Below are 22,208 nucleotides of genomic sequence, written 5' to 3' on the forward strand. Positions count from 1 at the left end.
TCGCAAAAACCATCAAGCGCTATGATGAAACTGGCTCTCATGAGGACCGCCACAGGAAAGGAAGACACAGAGTTACCTCTGCTGCAGAGGATAAGTTCATTAGAATTAACTGCACCTCAGATTGCAGCCCAAATAAATGCTGCACAGAGTTCAAGTAACAGACACATCTCAACATCAACTGTTTAGAGGAGACTGCGTGAATCAGGCCTTCATGATCGATTTGCTGCAAAGAAACCACTACTAAAGGACACTAATAAGAAGAAGAGACTTGCTTGGGCCAAGAAACACGAGCAATGGACATTAGACCGGTGGAAATCTGTCCTTGGTCTGATGAGTCAAAATTTGAGATTTTTGGTTCCAACCGCTGTGTCTTTGTGAGACGCAGAGTAGGTGAACGGATGATCGCCGCATGTGTGGTTCCCACCGTGACGCATGGAGGAGGAGGTGTGATGGTGTGGGGGTGCTTGCTGGTGACACTGACAGTGATTTATTTAGAATTCAAGGCACACTTAACCAGCATGGCTACCACAGCATTCTGCATTGATACGCCATCCCATCTGGTTTGCGTTTAGTGGGACTATCATTTGTTTTTCAACAGGACAATGACCCAACACACCTCCAGGGCTGAGTAAGGGCTATTTGACCAAGAAGGAGAGTGATGGAGTGCTGCATCAGATGACCTGGCCTCCACAATCACCCGACCTCAACCCAATTGAGATGGTTTGGGATGAGTTGGACCGCAGAGTGAAGGAAAAGCAGCCAACAAGTGCTCAGCATATGTGGGAACTCCTTCAAGACTGTTGGAAAAGCATTCCTCATGAAGCTGGTTGAGAGAATGCCAAGAGTGTGCAAAACTGTCATCAAGGTAAAGGGTGGCAACTTTGAAGTATCTAAAATATAAAATATATTTTGACTTTTTTTTTTTTTATGGGTCACTACATGATTCCATATGTGTTATTTCATAGTTTTGATGTCTTCACTATTATTCTACAATGTAGAAAATAGTAAAAAAATAAAGAAAAACCCTTGAATGAGTAAGTGTGTCCAAAATTTTGACTGGTACTGTATATATATATATATTTTTTTTTATCAAACCGCATGCTTCATCCATATGACGGAAACCCGTCGCAGTGACGCAGCACTTTAAGCCCTGCATCACAAGAACACCGGGGTTGTGTATACACTCATATCAACGTCAGCTGTGCAAGTTGTATATAAACATTCAAATATGCAATTTGTCAAACCTCTACTATTTTCATTTAAAACGTAATTCTGTACAGAAAGTGGTTTCCAATAGGCAGATGGTCTAAGACGATGTCCTACATGACATTCATAGATTAATCGTAATGTAGACCTAATGCATTTTATTCATATTTCTGGTTGAGGAGTGGTTATAATTGTACTGTACACATCCTGGTTTGGTAGATTGTACAAACACTTAAGGGCAAAGTGTTGTATCACTGAGACTTGATTTCTGTGTTGGTTTGCTGGTCATTGGTCTTTGCTATTTGTCTGTTGCAGCTGATAAGCACTTGGTTGTCAATGCAAGTCAGTCAATAGTTATCATGCATGAGCTTAGGATCACAGTTCTGTACCTTGATGCAAATCTCCAACATAACTTCCTCAGTTCTCCTCCTGGTGGTGTATGCAGGAATATCAACACCATATTGAGCAGTCACCTGCACCAGCATTTACCTTGCCTTGTTCTTACGGTTTAAGTCACTGATCTTTAAGGTTTTAGCTTCATGGTCTCTGCATTGCAATGAGACAGGATATGCTAACATAAAAAACGAAAGAGCCTAATTTCGTTCATTATTCGATTTAGCTGACCCTGCAAACTCGGGAGAGTGTAGCTTGGCGGCAGATGCAAAACAGAAATGAAGGAGGGCGGGCGGAAGGGCCTTAATGAGTGGGCCTAGTGTCTGGCCAACAGTGCTGATGCTCCACTTTCCCAAGTCATCCCCACAGTGGGCCTTGCCTGTACCCTGAGAGACAATCAGATGACAGCATTGGAACCAGAAGAGGAAGAGTTGGCGGAGGGAGAAGAGGGAAGGTTCCAGAAGAGCCACTTGCGTTTACACTGCCTCCTCTGGTACAGGAAGTCCTCCTTGTCCCGCTCCTTCCGTGCTCTTTGGTAGTGGTCGTCCTCCTTCAGGAACCACACTGGTGGCCATCGGTGCTTCTCAAAGTAGTCCTGGTTGTCTGCAAGAGGCATGGCTCAACAACTTTAGCAAGATTAAATGCAGACAGATATGCAGACACCAATGATTAAGATAATGATAACTTCTCAAAAAATCCTGCATTGATGTAAATGGGAGATTTAAATGAAAGTTGTAGTTTCATGCACATATCTTTAGTTAGTATTTGCGTTACCTGTAGACTTGGCCTTCATGTCTCGAGGAAACTTGCGGCACACACTATTATAGTTGGTGCAGATGTGGTGAAGGCACCAACCACTTAGCTGTTGGGCACAGTGGAACTTCCAGAGATACAAGACATTATAGAAGACCTTATTCCGCACGTGATAACAGTTTACATTTAAAAGTGCAACACTTGTAAAACAAATTAGCATTAGAAAATCATGTGAGATTGGAGAAAAACAGTATAAAGTATATATACACCTACGGAAATGAAATATGAACAAGGGCTCCATCTTACCTGAGCCATCTCCAGGTACACCAGCACATCTCCATCAATATCAGCCCCCATCATAGCAGCCTCCATCAATACTGTCACTGTGTAGAGTTCTGAAACAGAGGCATAACACGCAGGATATCATCCAAGATCAACAGAATTATATTGCCAACTCTATCTCACAACAGAATTATACCAAGTAACAGAAACATTAGAAACAGACAGCTCTCTGAACACACATACTAGCCTAATAGACACTATTTGAAGAGAAAAAAAAGAGAGGAAGTGCATGTTATACTATGAGTGTCTACAATATGAGTGCAGGTCTTGCAAACAGATGTGGCTTTGTGTATGAGGGTGTGCTCAAAAGCAACTAGAGACCTGTAAGTGCAACCAGGTGTGGGAGGCAAAGACGGTTGGCGAGAACAATGAGCTCCATGGCATCCAGGTCAGTGCGGGAACAGAAGCGCCCAGTGTACAGGTACTCCAGCACAGCCCTCATACAGCTGCGAGTCGTGTTGGGAAACAGCACCTGAGACAACAACAGGCACAGATCAACATCATGTTTTCCTTCCCTATTCACTAGTGCATTTTATTGTGATGTTGTGTGTTTATCTGGTTATTTAGGTGACTTGCAGTAGGTCTTGTAATTGTGCACATGATCAAGACCAAGGTTTAAGAAAAGAAAGGTGGAACACACTGTAGTTCTAGTGAGAGGGTGAAAAGGATCGACTTACCTCTTTGGTGCAGCTCTCCACAAAGGGCCCCCCAAACATAGCTGCCATCCAGTCACAGCTGGAGATGAGCAGGGGCTTATGGGCCATGATCGTTCCATCATCCAGCTTGAACACTACATCTGGAAAACAAAGATAAATCATACTGCCATTACCTTCTACTTCTTCCTCTATTATTTATTAAGTCCTGTCAAAGGTAGATCCTGTTTTTTAACAGCATGTTCTTTCCCATCCCCAGACCTCTGTATCCCAAAGCGGAAACACTTAGGACAGAGTGTACAAAAGCCCTCAGAATTACATGATGTGCTCTCACCAGAGAAGGTGCCTTTGGCCAAGCACTCTTTGACTCTGTTGGTGCGCCGTACATGGAAGGCTTTGGTGATTTCCTGGTTCATGAAGGACTCGTTGTTAAGAATGTTGGCCACCATCATGCGCAGGTCAAAGACCTCCAGTAGCTCAGCAATGTGTGCGATGTGCATCAGCTCCTTCTCGTGCTCGTCCAGCTGGCCTGTGTACAGGTAGCGCAGCACAGCGCGGAAGGGCCCCAGCTGCATGGACTGGTCCATGTACACCACGGTCATAGGCCTGGGGCTGTAGGTCACCGGGTCATCCACTAGCTCCTCCTGGATGCTGACAAAAGCTCTGCTCAAGGTAGACAGCAGTCTGCCCCTCCGGCCCCCCTCAGAGTCCCTCAGTGTGCCATCACTGGTGCAGGCCCGCAGGTTGGCCCTGTCGCCCTCGTCAGGGCTGTCACACACATCGAAGCTTGCAGCACGCATCAGCATCTCGCGGCCAGACAGAGCGGTGGCGCGTGTGGGCCGCTCAGTCTCCTCAGGTCGGGCGTCCAGGATGAAGAGGTCATAGAACTTGGAGGAGGACGTGGCCAAGTAGATCTTGTGGGCGAAGATTCTCTGCTTCTCCTGTAGGACCAGGATGACATCGGAACACAGGGGGTCCTCTAGAAGACGGCCAGGATGCTCCTCAGTGGTGGTGGGGGGAGGTGGTACAGTGATGATGGGAGGGGGGGGTTTGGGAGGTAGGAAGGGGGCCTGGAGGAGGGGCCGCTGCACATTGCGCAGGTGAGACTTCCAGAACTGCAGGTGGCGCCGTGAGATTAGGGCGGCCCGGATGGCGTTATCAAATACGTCCTTTACTCCAAACTGAGCCACAACACTGGTCTCGTAGTATGGCACTCCCAGCTCTTTGGCCACCTCATGGCCCTTCTCTGGAGGCAAAATCTCATTGGATTTAATCGGTCTGAAAGATGATTAAAGATTAACAAGATTCAGAGCAGCATCAACATGAGGGTAAATAACAGTGTATCATTTCTATTGGTGACACAATCAATATATCAATCACAGGCTATCAACTTTAAATTGAGATGCATGAGTTGAAAAGCACTGCTTGAGATTGAAAGCACTGGACTTAGTAGTTGTAGGGCACCTTGCTAGTGGCCGTCGTGCCCTGTTGACTGCCTCCAGGTCAGCATAGCGCAGGTCCAGCTGGCAGCCCACCAAGATGACTGGAGCCCGGGGGCAGAAGTGCTTGATCTCAGGGTACCACATGGTCTTCACATGGTACAGGGAGTTGGGGTTGGCGATGGAGAAACATAGAACCACCACATCCGACCTGCAGTGATGAGTGGGGTTACGGGAGGGACAGTAAGGAAATGTCCACTAAGTTTACACTGCACCAGTCCCATGATTCGTATGAGTGAACAAGGAGGTCAGCTGATCTCACCTTCCATATGCAAAGCGTCGGTCCTTGTGATGGTCCCCGAACGTGTCCCAGAGTCGCAACGACACGCTGACCTCATCCACCACATCCCTAGAACGCTCCAGAACCTGACCGGAGAGACACACCCATCACATCAATGTACATTACCAATTGCAGGGTGTGAAACTAACACCTGACCACCAGCCTAATGTGCTAAGCCCAAGGTAAACATTGTGTGTTGAAGGTTAATCAAAGTGCAACAAGGTTTTGCACAACTGGATTTCAGTATTGTTTTCCTTCACTGTCAAGTTGGCTGGTGGATCAAACGCTTAATTTCAGACTCTATGCAGCTGCACCTTTCCTCAGAAAGTTCATTATCTAAAACGTAGACACAATAGAAAACAGACAAATAGATAAAGCTTTTCAGTAAATAACAATCATAAAAGGTTACTCCACCACTCACTTCCTGGCAAACTCTGTACTGGTCTATGGCCCAGACAGTGGGTACATGCGTAGCAAGCAATTGGTACTGAGTCAGTGTGGCATTACAGGCCCGGGCACAGATAAGGCGGGTCTTCCCAACAGCGTTGTCCCCTACAACCACACACTTGATAGTCTCAACGTTTGGCCTCTCATAGTCCATGTCAGAATCCATCAACTGGGGCCTGTCAGGGCAGAGAAAAGCAGTGTTTGATAAAATGCCAAAGGATGAAGTTCAAGTTCAAGTTTGTTTATCAAATCAAATCAAATTTTATTGGCCACATGCGCCTAATACAACAGGTGCAGACATTACAGTGAAATGCTTACGTACAGCCCTTAACCAACAGTGCATTTATTTTTTATAAAAAAGTAGAATAAAACAACAAAGAAAGTGTTGAGAAAAAAAGAGCAGAAGTAAAATAAAATAACAGTAGGGAGGCTCTATATAGAGGGGGGTACCGGTGGAGAGTCAATGTGCGGGGGCACCGGCTAGTTGAGGTAGTTGAAGTAATATGTGGGTAGAGTTAAAGTGACTATGCATAAATAATTAACAGAGTAGCAGCAGCGTAAAAAGATGGGGTGGGGGGGCAGTGCAAATAGTCTGGGTAGACATGATTAGCTATTCAGGAGTCTTATGGCTTGGGGGTAGAAGCTGTTGAGAAGTCTTTTGGACCTAGACTTGGCACTCCGGTACCGCTTGCCGTGCGGTAGCAGAGAGAACAGTCTATGACTAGGGTGGCTGGAGTCTTTGACAATTTTGAGGGTCTTCCTCTGACACCGCCTGGTATAGAGGTCCTGGATGGCAGGAAGCTTGGCCCCAGTGATGTACTGGGCTGTACGCACTACCCTCTGTAGTGCCTTGCAGTCGGAGGCCAAGCAGTTGCCATACCAGGCGGTGATGCAACCAGTCAGGATGCTCTCGATGGTGCAGCTGTAGAATTTTTTGAGGATCTGAGGACCCATGCCAAATCTCCTGAGGGGGAATAGGCTTTGTCGTGCCCTCTTCACGACTGTCTTGGTGTGTTTGGACCATGATAGTTCGTTGGTGATGTGGACACCAAGGAACTTGAAGCTCTCAACCTGTTCCACTACAGCCCCGTCGATGAGAATGGGGGCGTGCTCAGTCCTCTTTTTTTTCCTGTAGTCCACAATCATCTCCTTTGTCTTGGTCACGTTGAGGGAGAGGTTGTTATCCTGGCACCACACGGCCAGGTCTCTGACCTCCTCCCTATAGGCTGTCTCATCGTTGTCGGTGATCAGGCCTACCACTGTTGTGTCGTCAGCAAACTTAATGATGGTGTTGGAGTCGTGCCTGGCCATGCAGTCATGGGTGAACAGGGAGTACAGGAGGGGACTGAGCACGCACCCCTGAGGGGCCCCCGTGTTGAGGATCAGTGTGGCAGATGTGTTGTTACCTACCCTTACCACCTGGGGGCGGCCCGTCAGGAAGTCCAGGATCCAGTTGCAGAGGGAGGTGTTTAGTCCCAGGATCCTTAGCTTAGTGATGAGCTTTGAGGGCACTATGGTGTTGAATGCTGAGCTGTAGTCAATGAATAGCATTCTCACGTAGGTGTTCCTCTTGTCCAGGTGGGAAAGGGCAGTGTGGAGTGCAATAGAGATTGCATCATCTGTGGATCTGTTGGGGCGGTATGGAAATTGGAGTGGGTCTAGGGTTTCTGGGATAATGGTGTTGATGTGAGCCATGACCTGCCTTTCAAAGCACTTCATGGCTACAGACGTCAGTGCTACGGGTCGGTAGTCATTTAGGCAGGTTATCTTAAAGTCCTTGGGCACGGGGACTATGGTGGTCTGCTTGAAACATGTTGGTATTACAGACTCAGTCAGGGACATGTTGAAAATGTCAGTGAAGACACTTGCCAGTTGGTCAGCACATGCTCGGAGTACACGTCCTGGTAATCCGTCTGGCCCTGCGGCCTTGTGAATGTTGACCTGCTTAAAAGTCTTACTCACATCGGCTATGGAGAGCGTGATCACATAGTCATCCGGAACAGCTGGTGCTCTCGTGCATGCTTCAGTGTTGCTTGCCTCGAAGCGAGCATAGAAGTGGTTTAGCTCGTCTAAAGTTTGTTTATTAGTCATATACACATTATATAGGTGGAGTACACAGTGCATCGAAATGCTTACTTACAGGTTCACATCTCGACAATGCAAAAACAATCAATCAATCAACTGGAGATCAAATATCACAGATGTATTGAGGAGCTTGCTCAAAACATTGCTCTTCATCACAACCCCTCTGATCCCATCAGTGAATTATTCACCTGACCACTACAGCATGAGGGATCAATAGATCAATATTGCAATAAGCCCTCTGACTCTGCTTCATCTGCATTGCTCACACTGTCTACAGTGCTATCAATGGTCGGTCAAGTGACTGCCTTCAAACTGTGGCTGCCTGGCTAAGTGCCTGTGCCAATTCAGAAGGTCCCTGACGGTCCTTACTCTTCTATTTTAAGAGACGTCCTGGGGATTTCAGAGTTCTGGAAGTGAAGTAGGATGTGTTCCTGAAATTAAGCACACTCTGCTAACTCAATTTGTCCAGCATCTTAGTTATACTCAGGCAGGATCTGCGTATTGTCATTTTGTGTTTCCATATGTTTTATGCAGAGTTTTACTGACAGGAGAGGACATTCCATTTCCCTGAACAAGGTGTAATAGCATCACAATCTCTCTCCAACATAAACCAATTTCAACATAACAAAGTTTCATATGATTCACATTGTTACCCCATGAGATACATCTTTGATCAAATAAAACAGACCACAGGGAGTGCCATTATGCAAGGATCCAGCTGAAATCACAGTCCTGTATAAAACACTTGAAACCAAAGAAAGTATTTCAGTAAATTCAGCCATGGTCTTACCAATAGGCCTGGCAATGCAGAATAACACAGTGTTCTTTTGAACAAAAATACTCACAAAAACATCTCTTTTGATTAATTTACACCATCAATCATATATAAGCATTCCTCCCTTGCAGTGTCTAAGAGCTTCTTAGCAAGCCTAGAAAACTATCTAACCGTAGATCAGTGTAGGATCCAATAAAATTGTGGTGGAGAACATAAGTTGACAGACGGACATCCTCCATCTACAAATAAGGCTGCATTGATTAAATAAAATTGAGCGAATGGGTAAACATAGGCAGGCTACTTTTCCTCACCTCACGTCTCGAAAATGGAGGTTGCTGATCTCGTTATTCGGTTTCCAAGGGAACCAGATTTGCTTCTGTGTCATACCCTGCTACCACCCATGCAATGAGCTCTAGATTGACAGAATATAGACCTATCATAAACCCGTTATACTCCAACGGGGGTATGGCAACTGAATGAGCTTTACCAGGAGTCCCCAATTACATTCAGCCGAGGGCCGATTTTTTCTTGAGCGGATGTTCGGGGGGCCGGAACATAGTTATTATGTGTAGGCTACACTGCAATCCCAAACAGATAGCCTATAGTATTTGACAAATCCAGAATAATTTCTAACTTTGATCACATTGCGATACGATCACATATGTCGCTCTATTTATGGGTGGGAATAATGTTTTACATATATATTTAGTAGGCTATAGATTTTTTTTTTAATGCTCATAAAATCGAATTTGGTCCGCAGGCTACGGATTGGGGAACCCTGGTAGACTGACAGCCACGCGCAAAAATGTAAACAATGTGTCCAGACTCGAGCCAGACTGCACCATGAGGCAACAAAATAGAATAGCATACCATGCCAGCCACTATACCGTGGGAAATTAGAATTTCACATGTGAATGAAAGCCAATTATTAAAACATACCAGTTTTTCTTCCTATCTGCCTCGTGATATTCATTCATAAATGGCCCACCCTCAGTCAACCTCCGGAACGACGAGTTGCAACAATGTAACTGTTTTTCAAAATGAGCACGCGAAACTGATGACGTTGGGTTTCGACGAAATTCGAGTGTATACTGCTAGGTAGGTATTTTTGGTCACTGTGGGTTGAGTTCCAATGTAGGGCTATTATTGGATCCTCTAACAGTGGCTATCTCAAAATGCACGCCAATTCATATGAAATAGCTCCAATATTAAGTTACAGAATGGGAGAAGGCGGGGATCTTGGACGGCAGGGTGGATTGCCAGTTTACCAGATCACTGAAGATCATGCTACTGTTTTGACAGAATAAATTCCTCAGTCTAATGCCATTCTCTCTCGTTGGTCATGTTGGCTATTTGGCCACGGTCTGAAGCAGACTGCGCTTAGCAAATACCAGTAGTCCCTTCATCAATCAGCAAGACCTGACCTAGGCACCTTAGCTGCAGTTCAGACATCTCGCTGTCTAATGCCGGGGCAACCAACTGTCTGTCAGGCTGTGTCATAAAATATGCAAGCACTAGCCTATCTTGTCTGCAATGAAGAATGCCGTAGTTATTTCGTTATACTATGGATTTAGTATAGATTCTCATGAGACTATGACCATTTAGTTAGGTAGCTTTAGATGCAAACTAGACTGACATAACTAGTAGCCTAAGTTTGATAGATCATAGCCCCAAATCCACATTATTTCAGAGGATTCCGTTCATTGGATAACATAGCCATACAGATCATTTGATAGAGTCTTTACAATAGGATATATCCGCTCCAAGAACTCACCATACGTTCAATTTAAGAAGGGCTTAGCTAATAACATTCACCCAGCTTGCTACGAAAGCGTTTTCCAACAAGCCGAGTCACTGGTCATTCGGATCCACTGCATTACGTTATGTAACACCCAGTGGTTCCTTATTGTGCCATTTTGTGTTATTGAGGTGCATGACAAAGTATTCGATTATTATAGCCTATAATTATAGGCTACTAACCCATTGGCCTATCCTTACCGCAACACAAGGAAGTGGTGCATCGGATTGACCGACGTTTGAGACCGAGAAGTAGAGGGCTCCATGGGATGCGGCTTGCACCTGACCGTTGCCTGGTTTGAACTTCATCTTCGCAGCAAGGTTAAATATAGGAGATTAAATATAGGCGACCAGCGGCTAAAGTCACCAGAAAAGTCCACTTGGTAAAAATAATAAGCGTATCATCACCGTGTGTCCGAGAACACTGGTGGTCTTTGAGTCTGTCTTCACCGTCAAAAGCAGCTCCAGCCTCCGCCAAGCAGCGTCAAAGAACCACCTTCAGTCACCTACGTAGCTTATTATAGAGGCACGCGCACCAACAAAAAACCCATTCATTACAAAACTGCGGTCCACCCCAAATCTCCCGAAAATTCCAAACATAGGCTAGCCGATTTAGCTGTTGTAACTTTTGGTTCACATTCTACTGTAAATAATTCAGTCTCAGCTAGGCTACTGTAGGCCTATGTGACAGGTAATTATTAAGGTTATGTCCAAACTCCAAAGGTCATGTCTAAAATAAGTAATAAACTAGTATAACTACCTCATAGAATTGTAGGCTATTGCCAACATAATGTGATGTCTGAACTTACCAATTACAAGTTGCCATGACTGCCATGGTGTGGCACTGTGAGTGAATATGGTTCTGGTGCTGGAATTTTAATTAGATTTTATGATCACTCGCTGCAACCTGGACTCAGGAGTTGACCAAACATAGAGCTCACTGTATGGAATTACTTTTGTGCCTTTAATATTAATCAAACATTTTGAATTTAAGAACAACATTCTTAGTATTGCAAACAAAAATAATGATATTGAAAGCAAAACATTAATAACGCAAAAGTATTGAGAGCAAAATAAATAATATTGCAAGGAAATAATTTTGAAAGGCAAAAACAAAAGTATTGTACCGAGGTAAAATTAGTTTTATATTGTATATTCGGTTTTCTCTCGTCAATAGCTATTGAACCAAGCATGCCATGACCATGAAAATGATATATTCAGAATCTGGGGAGGATGGACAAAAATCCACAGCTTTTTATTATTATTATTGCAATAGCCTACAATTTTAAGCGGTCGTTATACTAGTCATGGCACGCTTTGTGTAAGAGCTATTGAAGATTGAAATCCCAAATCTTATTATATATATTTTTTTAAAGTGGGGATTTTTCTCCATTCACCCCTGATTCAGAATATACCATCGTTATAGTCATGGCATGCTTGGTTCAATAGCTATTGCCGAGAGAAAACCAAATATCCACGGAATATCCAATATAAAACAAAATTGACGAGTCAAAAAAGTTAGTGCAAAAAGGGTAAATGCAGATAGTCTGGGTAGCTATTTGGTTAACTATTTAACTAACTATTTAGCAGTCTTATGGCTTGGGGGTAGAAGCTGTTTGGGGTCTTGTTGGTTCCCGACTTGGAGCATCGGTAATGCTTGCTGTGTGGTAGCAGAGAGAAGAGTCTATGACTTTGGTGGCTAGAGTCTTTGACCATTTTTAGGGCCTTCCTCTGACACCGCCTGGTATAGAGGTGCTGGATGGCAGGGAGCTCGGACCCAGTGATGTACTAGGCCATACGCACTACCCTATGTAGCGCCTTGCGGTCGGATGCCAAGCAGTTGCCATACCAAGTGGTGATGCAGCCAGTCAAGATGCTCTCAATGGTGCAGCTGTAGAATGTTTTGAGGATCTGAGGGCCCATGCCAAATATTTGCAGAATCCTGAGGGTGAAGAGGTGTTGTCGTGCCGTCTTCATGACTGTGTTGGTGTGTGTGGACCATGATAGATCCTTAATGACACAGAGTAACTTGAAGCTCTCGACCCACTTCACTACACCCCCGTCGATGTGAATGGGGGCGTGCTCGGCCCTCTGTTTCCTGTAGTCCACAATCAGCCCCTTTGTCTTGCTGACGTTGATGGAGAGGTTGTTATTCTGGCATCACAATCAATACTGTTAAAGCTGCAAGACATGGACATTATTGTATATAGAGTTTTTTGTTGCAAATGTCGACTTGAAAATCAGAGGCATAAAGCAGATAAGTGTTTAATTAATTCATTGATTTGTCATGTCCATGTCATAGCAATGCACAATTAGCCATCACAAATTATTTAATTAAGGATAAACACTTACTGTACACTTGGAGACCTGTCATAGAGAAATTGTCCTACAGGTAACAGTTATTATTGTCCTTAGAATAACTGGTGTTCAAGAAACAGGTTACAATGTCCACAAAGTGTTCAACTCGTTTTCCTTGATAATGGTTTCCAACATAAGATTGGCAGAACTTCACTAAAGAGTAAGAACATTTCTGCATTGTAATTCTATTTTCAGAATACCTTATTAAACATGTGACTAGTTCCTGGTAACAAATTGGCACTGTAAACTTGACTGAACACAGTTCAGTGACAATGGATAAGTCTGCCCTCCTCTTTCTCATCGGTACAGTTACACATTTTAGTAGTATTATTGGGGATGAAGTGATATTCCTCATTGGCTTCTCTCAGCTATGGAGACAGGTCATCAGCCAGAACCACCAATGAAAAAGGAGCACAAATTATGCAAAAAGGTTAACATGGGTGGAAACCTAACACAGATTATCAATGTAGAACTACCGATAAGAGCAATTGTCGCAATTCAATGACTGTTTTTTTTATTGTTCACAATAACTGAATGCTCCGGTTTAATGCATGTTGTCACAATTCACAAAATTGACCCAAGTATGGTCTTATTGTAGTTCAATTAGGTGTTTGTTATAGCACAGGTAGGGATGACAATTTACACACTGCTGCCCTTCAGGACCAAGAATGAGGATCACTGAACTAGTGCACACTTTGGGAGGAAAGGTAAAGAATCAGGAAACAAGCCGACCCACTACCCCTAAACCGAAGTATGCATTCATACAATCCTCCTCATGGGCTTAAAAAGGAATGAACTGGTGGTGTAAGGAATATGGCAGAAATCCCCCCAACCATGGTGGTAGCAATCCATTGCCTTAAATCCAGGAAGGGGGGTTAACAAGTGCAGATCATTGGAAGAAGGGGGTTTAGGGCACCAAGTCATTTTTCAGCCCTAGCTTCCCATGGGAGGGCAGCTTGGTCAGCAGCATCTGGAAGACAGGAGCAGGCCATCTGCTGGAGGAGCTGCTGGGGTTGCCTGCACACAGCAATGACGTTAGTCAGCTGAACCACTCCCTTATCATCGTTTCCTAAGGGTTGGAACACAAAATAGATTAGTTGAAAGGCACAATGTCAGGTCTGGACTGGAGCAAATAAGCTAATATAGAAAAGGCTTTTCCTCCAAAAAATAATTGTTGTACCTTTCAGAGTCAGACAACAGGAACTCCATATAATAATCAGCCCCCTTACAGAGTCTCTGGTACTGTCCCGTGCAGTTATAATAAAACGACTGTAGCGTTGACAATTGACAATATTTACTACTGTATGCAAACAGAAACAAACAAAATGTCACTTACAATAACTCACAAGAACTCAGTGGTGGAGGATGGGATTACAATAAGAATATAATTCAATTTTAACTCTACTGTGAACACTACCATGCCGTAGATAGTAGCACTTCAATCAGAATATTGCAGTAGACTTCAGTTACATGGCTAGGCGTAGAGATGGTTGCGAGAGCACACAAGAGCTACGTCCCACTTCTCCACCCTTCTCCTGAAGTGTGCACTTGCACACTCCTCTTCATGGATTTAAAAGGATAGGTGTATAAGCATTGGCAGGAGGGAGTTTCCAGCATGGCTAAATCCATGAAAGAAAGTGTGCAAGTGCACACTTTGGGAGAAGGGTGAAGAATCGTAATACTAGAACATGACTTTTAGGTAAAACTCATATTGGGACTGCCTATGAGGAGAATCAGTGCCAAGTAATGACTTGTAATGACTTGCAACCATATATTTAGATACTGTAGACATCTACCTCTATGCTTGCAACCTCCACCTATCTATCCATGTAGTAATTGGCCTACCTAATATAGGATACCTACCTTCGGAAAGTATTCAGACCCCTTGACTTTTTCCACATATTGTTAGGTTACAGCCTTATTCTAAGATTGATTAAATCTGTTTTTTCCTCATCAATCCACACACATTACCCCATAATGACAAAGCAAAAACAGTGTTTTAGAAATGTTTGCTAATTTATTAAAAATACAAAACTGAAATATCACATTTACAGGATTCAGACCCTTTACTCAGTACTTTGTTGAAGCATCTTTGGCAGTGATTACAGCCTCGAGTCTTCTTGGGTACGACGCTACAAGCTTGGCACACCTGTATTTGGGGAGTTTCTCCCATTCTTCTCTGTAGATCCTCTCAAGCTCTGTCAGGTTGGATGGGGAGTGTTGCTGCAAAGCTATTTTCAGGTCTCTCCAGAGATGTTTGATCAGGTTCAAGTCCTGGCTCTGGCTGGGCCACTCAAGGACATTCAGAGACTTGCCCTGAAGCCACTCCTGCATTGTCTTGGCTGTGTGCTTATGGTCGTTGTCCTGTTGGAAGGTGAACCTTTGCCCCAGTCTGAGGTCCTGAGCGCTCTGGAGCAGGTTTTTATCAAGGATCTCTCTGTACTTTAATCCGTTAATCTTTCCCTCGATCCTGACTAGTCTCCCAGTCCCTGCCGCTGAAAAACATCCCCACAGCATGATGCTGCCACCACCATGCTTCACGGTAGGGATGGTGCCAGGTTTCCTCCAGATGTGACACTTGGCATTCAGGCCAAAGAGTTCAATCTTGGTTTCATCAGACCAGAGAATCTTGTTTCTCATGGTCTGAGAGTCTTTAGGTGCCTTTTGTCAAACTCCAAGCAGGCTGTCATGTGCCTTTTACTGAGGAGTGGCTTCTGTCTGGCCACCCTACCATAAAGGCCTGATTGGTGGAGTGCTGCAGAGATGGTTGTCCTTCTGGAAGGTTCTCCCATCTCCACAGAGGAACTCTAGAGCTCTGTCAGAGTTACCATCGGGTTCTTGGTCACCTCCCTGACCAAGGCCCTTCTCCCCCAATTGCTCAGTTTGGCCGGCTGGCCAGCTCTAGGAAGAGTCTTGGTGGTTCCAAACGTCTTCCATTTAAGAATGATGGAGGTCACTGTGTTCTTGGGGACCTTCAATGATGCAGAAATGTTTTGGTACCCTTCCCCAGATCTGTGCCTCAGCACAATCCTGTCTCGGAGCTCTACGGACAATTCCTTCGACCTCATGGGTTGGTTTTTGCTCTGACATGCACTGTCAACTGTTGGACCTTATATAGACAGGTGTGTGCCTTTCCAAATCATGTCCAATCAATTGAATTTACCACAATTGGACTCCAATTAAGTTGTAGAAACATCTCAAGGATGATCAATGGAAACAGGGTGCACCTGAGCTAAATTTCGAGTCTCATAGCAAAGGGTCTAAATACTTATGTAAATAAGGTATTTCTGTTTTTATTTTAATACAGATGGACACACACACACACACACACACACACACACACACACACACACACACACACACACACACACACACACACACACACACACACACACACACACACACACACACACACAGCCAATGTGAGAGCCAGGCCACAAAAAAAGAAACAAATGCAAAACAAAACACTGTATAGTGTACTCTAATGAAAAGCTTTCAGATAGTAGTGCCCTAGCTCTTGAGAACCCAAGGCAATACAGCACTGGAGTCATGAGAAGGGCTAGTAGTATTGCTGAGCGATTAGCACTGGAGTCATGAGAAGGGCTAGTAGTATTGCTGAGCGATTAGCACTGGAGTCATGAGAAAGGCTAGTAGTATTGCTGAGCGATTAGCACTGGAGTCATGAGAAGGGCTAGTAGTATTGCTGAGCGATTAGCACTAGAGTCATGAGAAGGGCTAGTAGTATTGCTGAGCAATTAGCACTGGAGTCATGAGAAGGGCTAGTAGTAGTGCTGAGCGATTCGTTTTTTAAAAAGTTGTTTCGGTTTCGGTTTTATTATAAAAAAATGATCACGGTTTTTCGATTTCGGTTTCGATTATTTTTTTAAACATTAAATGCACTATGTGGGTAAAATGCTGTAACAACACAGAATAAAACAATTCATACAAGTCCCATGATGGTAGTGACTGCCCATTACTGCTTATCACTTATTAACCATAATTTATTCACATAACTTTACTTTTAATAAAACATTTCAGTTGTTGTGTATATTACATTTGTTTTATTTCATGACTTCATTATTTCATTCCAAGTCACTATTTCATCTCTTTAGAGCTGCTGCCTATGCTGTCTGACAAAATCAATATTTTAGTAGTTCTTCAAAGTAAATAAGGCATACTTTTATGATGGCTGAATACCAACTATCAATCACTTAGATCATGTATTTTCAGGTAGAGATACCTCGCGAAGCAACTGCTCTGTATCCCTCTTGATCCCGCATTCTTCTGTCTCTTCTCTCTCTCTCTCTGGCTGCATTTACACAGGCAGCCCAATTCTGATATTTTTTTCACTAATTGGTCTTTTGACCAATGAGATCAACTATGAAAAAGATCTGATGTGAAAAGAGCTGATGTGATTGGTCAAAAGACCAATTAGTGGAATAAATATCAGTATTGGGCTGCCTGTGTAAACATAGCCTTCATGTCTTCCCCACACTAACCTAACATAGCAGGCGTAAAAGAAACACACAGACCAGATAAGTAGGTGCACAATGGATTATGGTCATTGTAGTTAATGAACACATTTTCTGCGCTAAACTATGTAGAATATTGGCCTGTTGGAAACTACAACTCCCTACTACATTGCACAGTTCGGGCTTGATCTGATTTATCTCTAGAGAAACTGTGCAATGTGCTCATACACTGAAAAAACCTGAATGAAATGCAAATAATTTTATTTTTACCTTTATTTAACTAGGCAAGTCAGTTAAGAACCAATTCTTATTTACAATGACGGCCTACACCGGCCAAACCCGGACGACGCTGGGCCAATTGTGCGCCGCCCTATGGGACTCACAGTCACGGCCGGTTGTGATACAGCCTGGAATCGAACCAGGGGGTCTGTAGTGACACCTCAAGCACTGAGATGCAGTGCCTTAGACCACTGCGCCACTCGACGTTGGTCAATTAGCTGTTTAAAAAACTAAAAATAACAGAAGTGTAGGTTAATTGCTCAGCGCTAGCTAGTAGTGCCTTTGTTCTTGAGTTGCGACATACCACTAGAGTAACTTCAATGCATCATATCTTGCTTGCTGGCTGTGATAGAAATTATATAACCATGCTAGGTAGCTAGCTAGCTAATTGTTTCAATGCATCTTCTAAATGTGAAATTACAAGACACAAAAGACACTTACCTAAGTGTGTTTCCCAATGTCCTCCTTGTTGTAAAGGTAACATTAGCTGGCTAGTCATTCCCAGCCACGAGAGCTTTTTTTAATCCAAAATGGAAAACTTTAAAAACTTTAAAAATAAATATTTTTTATACACTAGCTGGCTATTTAGCATAAAACTGTTGCTTCTCGGCATTGCCAGCTAGCTAGCTAGCTAGCTATCTATCTAACATAGCTGTACTGGCCATCGTGTTATGCTGTTAGCTGGGATATAGAAATATTATAATGAACAGTCACTCCAAAATGGTTGATCAATAGTGACACATCATCTACGCCTCCCTCTAAACCCCACCTACATGGAATGAATGTGCCAAAACTTTGCAAATGCAAGAAAAGGCAGCAAAAGCGAAGGGCAGGGCAACGTAACCGAAGATAGAAAAATTGCAGGCAAAGAGGGAAGCAATTTATTTGCATTCATTTACAATTAATTTGTTCTTGCCTTTCAAAATTATTTCCTTGCAATATTATTTATTTTGTGCCCAATACTTTTGGGTTAATGTTTGCTTTCCATAAATGTTGGTCTTATCACCTATAGAATAACTAATAATACATTGACAGGTGAGGGGAGCTCCATTTTTGGGGAACTTTACTAATCAAAAAGCATGGTGGTACAACAAGGGGCATGTTCTGAGGCAGCACGCTATTCACACGGCCGTAACACATCTGGACAAGATGAACACCTATGTGAGAATGCTGTTCATTGACCACAGTTCAGCATTCAACACTATTGATTCCTCCAAGCTCGACACCAAGCTCAGAGACCTGGGTCTGGACACCACCCTCTGCAACTGGATCCTGGACGTCCTGACGGGCAGACCACAGACTGTGAGGATGGGCAACAACACCTCCTCCACACTGACTCTTAACACAGGGAAACACAGGAATTTTAAGTTCCTTGGTGTCCACATCACCGAGGACTTTTCATGGACCAACAACACCACCACTCTTGTCAAGAGGGCGTAACAGCGTCTCTACTTCCTAAGGCAGCTGAATAAATTTGGCATGCCGCCCTGGGTCCTCTCCAAATAGTACCGCTGCACAATCGAAAGCGTCCTGACCGGTTGCATCACGGCCTGGTACGGGAATTGCGCCGTCCACGACTGCAAGGCCCTCCAGTGGGTGGTGAAGACGGCCCAGTACATCAATGGGACTATGCTCTCACCCATCCAGGACATCGGAGCATGAGGTCTGAAACCAACATGCTCAGAGACAGTTTATATCTACAAGCCATCAGACTGCTGAACATGTGAACTGGACTGACCACCTGCTCTGATTCTCCACACATTAGCACACATGCACTCACTCATGCACACATTCACACACATACAGTGCCTTCGGAAAGTATACAGACCTCTTGACTTTTTCCACATTTTGTTACGTAAAAGCCTTATTCTAAAATGGATTAAATAAAACAGTTCCTCATCAATCTACAAACAATACTCCATAATGATTTTTTTGCAAACATATTAAAAATAAAAAAACAGAAAAACCTTATTTACATAAGTATTCATACCCTTTGCTATGAGACTCGAAATTGAGCTCAGGTGCATCCTGTTTACACTGATCATCCTTGAGCTGTTTCTAAAACTTGATTGGAGTCCACCTGTGGTAAATTCAATTGATTGGACATGATTTGAAAAGGCAAACACCTGTCTATATAACGTCCCACAGTTGACAGTGCATGTTAGAACAAAAATCAAGCCATGAGGTCGAAGGAATTGTCCCTAGAGCTCCGAGACAGGATTGTCGAGGCACAGATCTGGGGAAGGGTACCAAAAAATGTCTGCAGCATTGAAGGTCTCCAAGAACACAGTGGCCTCCATCATTCTTAAATGGAAGAAGTTTGGAACCACGAAGACTACAGCTGACCGCCCGGCCAAACTGAGCAATCGGGGGAGAAGGGCCTTGGTCAGGAAGGTGACCAAGAATCCGATGGTCACTCCAGAGTTCCTCTGTGTGGATGGGAGAACCTTCTAGAAGGACAACCATCTGTGCAGCACTCCACCAATCAGGCCTTTACGGTAGAGTGGCCAGACTGAAGCCACTCCTCAATAAAAGGCACATGACAGCCCGCTTGGAGTTTGCCAAAAGGCACCTAAAGACACTCAGACCATGAGAAACAAGATTCTCTGCTCTGATGAAATGAACATTGAACTCTTTGGCCTGAATGCCAAGCGTCACATCTGGAGGAAACCTGGCACCATCCCTACAGGGAAGCATGGTGGTGGCAGCATCATACTGTGGGGATGTTTTTCAGCGGCAGGGACTGGGAGACTAGTCAGGATCGAGGAAAAGATGAATGGAGCAAAGTACAGAGAGATCCTTGATGAAAACCTGCTCCAGAGCGCTCAGGACCTCAGACTGGGGCAAAGGTTCATCTTCCAACAGGACAACAACCCTAAGCACACAGCCAAGACAACACAGGAGTGGCTTCGGGACAAGTCTCTTAATGTCCTTGAGTGGCCCAGCCAGAGCCCGGACTTGAGCCCGATCGAACATCTCTGGAGAGACCTGAAAATAGCTTTGCAGCAACGCTCCCCATCCAACCTAACAGAGCTTGAGAGGATCTACAGAGAAGAATGGGAGAAACTTCCCAAATACAGGTGTGCCAAGCTTGTAGCGTCATACACAAAATACTCGAGAATGTGATCGCTGCCAAAGGTGCTTCAACAAAGTATTGGGTAAAGGGTCGGAATACTTATGTAAATGTGATATTTCCATTTTTATTTTTAATAAATGTGAAAACATTTCTAAAAACCTATTTTTGCTTTGTCATGATGGGGTATTATGGGGGGGGGTGCAATATCATAATAATAATATAATAATAATATGCCATTTAGCAGACGCTTTTATCGATCATATTGTGGCCTTTCTCTTGCATTTCAAAGATGATGGAACAAAAAAAGAAATAGATCTATAATAAATATTATCTTTTACCAGATCTAATGTGTTATATTCTCCTACATTAATTTCACATTTCCACAAACTTCGAAGTGTTTCCTTTCAAATGGTATCAAGAATATATTTGGGTATGTCATTTTAGGGGAAAATTGAAAAAAAGGATCCGATCCTTAAGAGGTTAAACAGGAAAAGGGCAAGATGACAGCAATCTGTAAGTCATTGAGAGATGATATCAGTTCTGTATGTGAATCCATGATAACAATGGGGGAGAAATCAGATTATCTCGAGGGACAATCAAGGCGGAAACAACATTGTTGTGGACGGAATTGCAGAATCTCCACGAGACCTGGACTGAGTCTGAGGACAAAGTGAGGGAAATGATCTCAGAGAAACTGAAGATGGACCACACAGACCCGTCGCCAGACCTCAGTCTTAAGGGGGGCATATGAAATGCATGGGAGGGCAGGGCACAATTGTTATTAGCCTACAGTACATATATTTAATAATAAATTCCCTCAAGTGGGGGGGCACAAGCATTTTTGGGGGCGGGCCCGGCCCCCTATGGCCCGCCCATAGCGACGGGTGTGGGACCACAGGAAGATTGCGGTGGAGAGCGCCCACAGGACTAGAAAACCCACCACCGGCCCAGGTGACTGGCCCAGACCGATAGTGGTCATGTTCTTGAGGTTGAAGGACAATGTAGCTATTCTGGAAAGAGCCAAGAACCTGAGAGGAATGTACATCTTCCTCAACGACTACTATCCTGAAGCTGTGCGCCAGAAGAGAAAATAACTTATCCCGGCCATGAAAGCTACCAGAGCGCGTGGGGACATTGCTTACATCCGCTATGCCAGGCTCATTGTCCTCCCTCCCTCCCAAAAGCCTGGAAGGGATGAGAGAGCCTTTGGGTTCGAAGCTTCAATCCTGCAGCACACACACACACTTACACACACTTAATGGAATGCTGAATGTTTTTTCTCTCTTGCTTTGTTTGTTATTTTCCATATTATGTCTATCTCTGAGAAGCAACCCAGGAAAGGGCTGAAAATAGCCCACATTAATATATGTAGCCGTAGAAATAAGGTTCATGAAATCATATAACTTGCTTACATCAGATACAGTAACATTCATATATTAGCCATTTCTGAGACTCACTTAGATAATTCCTTTGATGATACAGCAGTAGCAATACAAGGATATAACATACAGTGGGGAGAACAAGTATTTGATACACTGCCGATTTTGCAGGTTTTCCTACTTACAAAGCATGTAGAGGTCTGTAATTTTTATCATAGGTACACATCAACTGTGAGAGACCGAATCTAAATAAAAAATCCAGAAAATCACATTGTATGATTTTTAAGTAATTAATTTGCATTTTATTGCATGACATAAGTATTTGATCACCTACCAACCAGTAAGAATTCCGACTCTCACAGACCTGTTAGTTTTTCTTTAAGAAGCCCTCCTGTTCTCCACTCATTACCTGTA

General features: G+C 43.8%; 1 protein-coding gene across 3 annotated transcripts; it reads right to left on the reverse strand.

Annotated features, from left to right (window-relative positions):
• Positions 1-1,082: 1,082 nt before the first annotated feature.
• LOC121587346 (rho-related BTB domain-containing protein 2-like) lies at positions 1,083-10,700 on the reverse strand. 3 transcript variants are annotated; one of them, XM_041904247.2, is made up of 10 exons: positions 10,432-10,700; positions 5,548-5,749; positions 5,109-5,212; positions 4,812-4,997; positions 3,682-4,625; positions 3,372-3,490; positions 3,016-3,166; positions 2,659-2,747; positions 2,374-2,479; positions 1,083-2,202 (listed from the first exon to the last, which is right to left on the reverse strand). In XM_041904247.2, exons 1-10 carry the CDS (start codon positions 10,494-10,496, stop codon positions 1,997-1,999), a joined length of 2,172 nt encoding a protein of 723 aa, XP_041760181.2. In that variant the 5' UTR covers positions 10,497-10,700; the 3' UTR covers positions 1,083-1,996. The 3 variants fall into 3 exon arrangements, with proteins under 3 accessions (XP_041760181.2, XP_045082958.1, XP_045082959.1); XM_045227023.1 differs by lacking the exon at positions 10,432-10,700 and adding an exon at positions 9,373-9,424; XM_045227024.1 differs by lacking the exon at positions 10,432-10,700 and adding an exon at positions 8,745-8,802.
• Between the last annotated feature and the right edge of the window lie 11,508 nt (positions 10,701-22,208).

The sequence above is a fragment of the Coregonus clupeaformis genome, chromosome 18, assembly GCF_020615455.1.
Source record: "Coregonus clupeaformis isolate EN_2021a chromosome 18, ASM2061545v1, whole genome shotgun sequence".
In the NCBI taxonomy this organism is placed as follows: domain Eukaryota; kingdom Metazoa; phylum Chordata; class Actinopteri; order Salmoniformes; family Salmonidae; genus Coregonus; species Coregonus clupeaformis.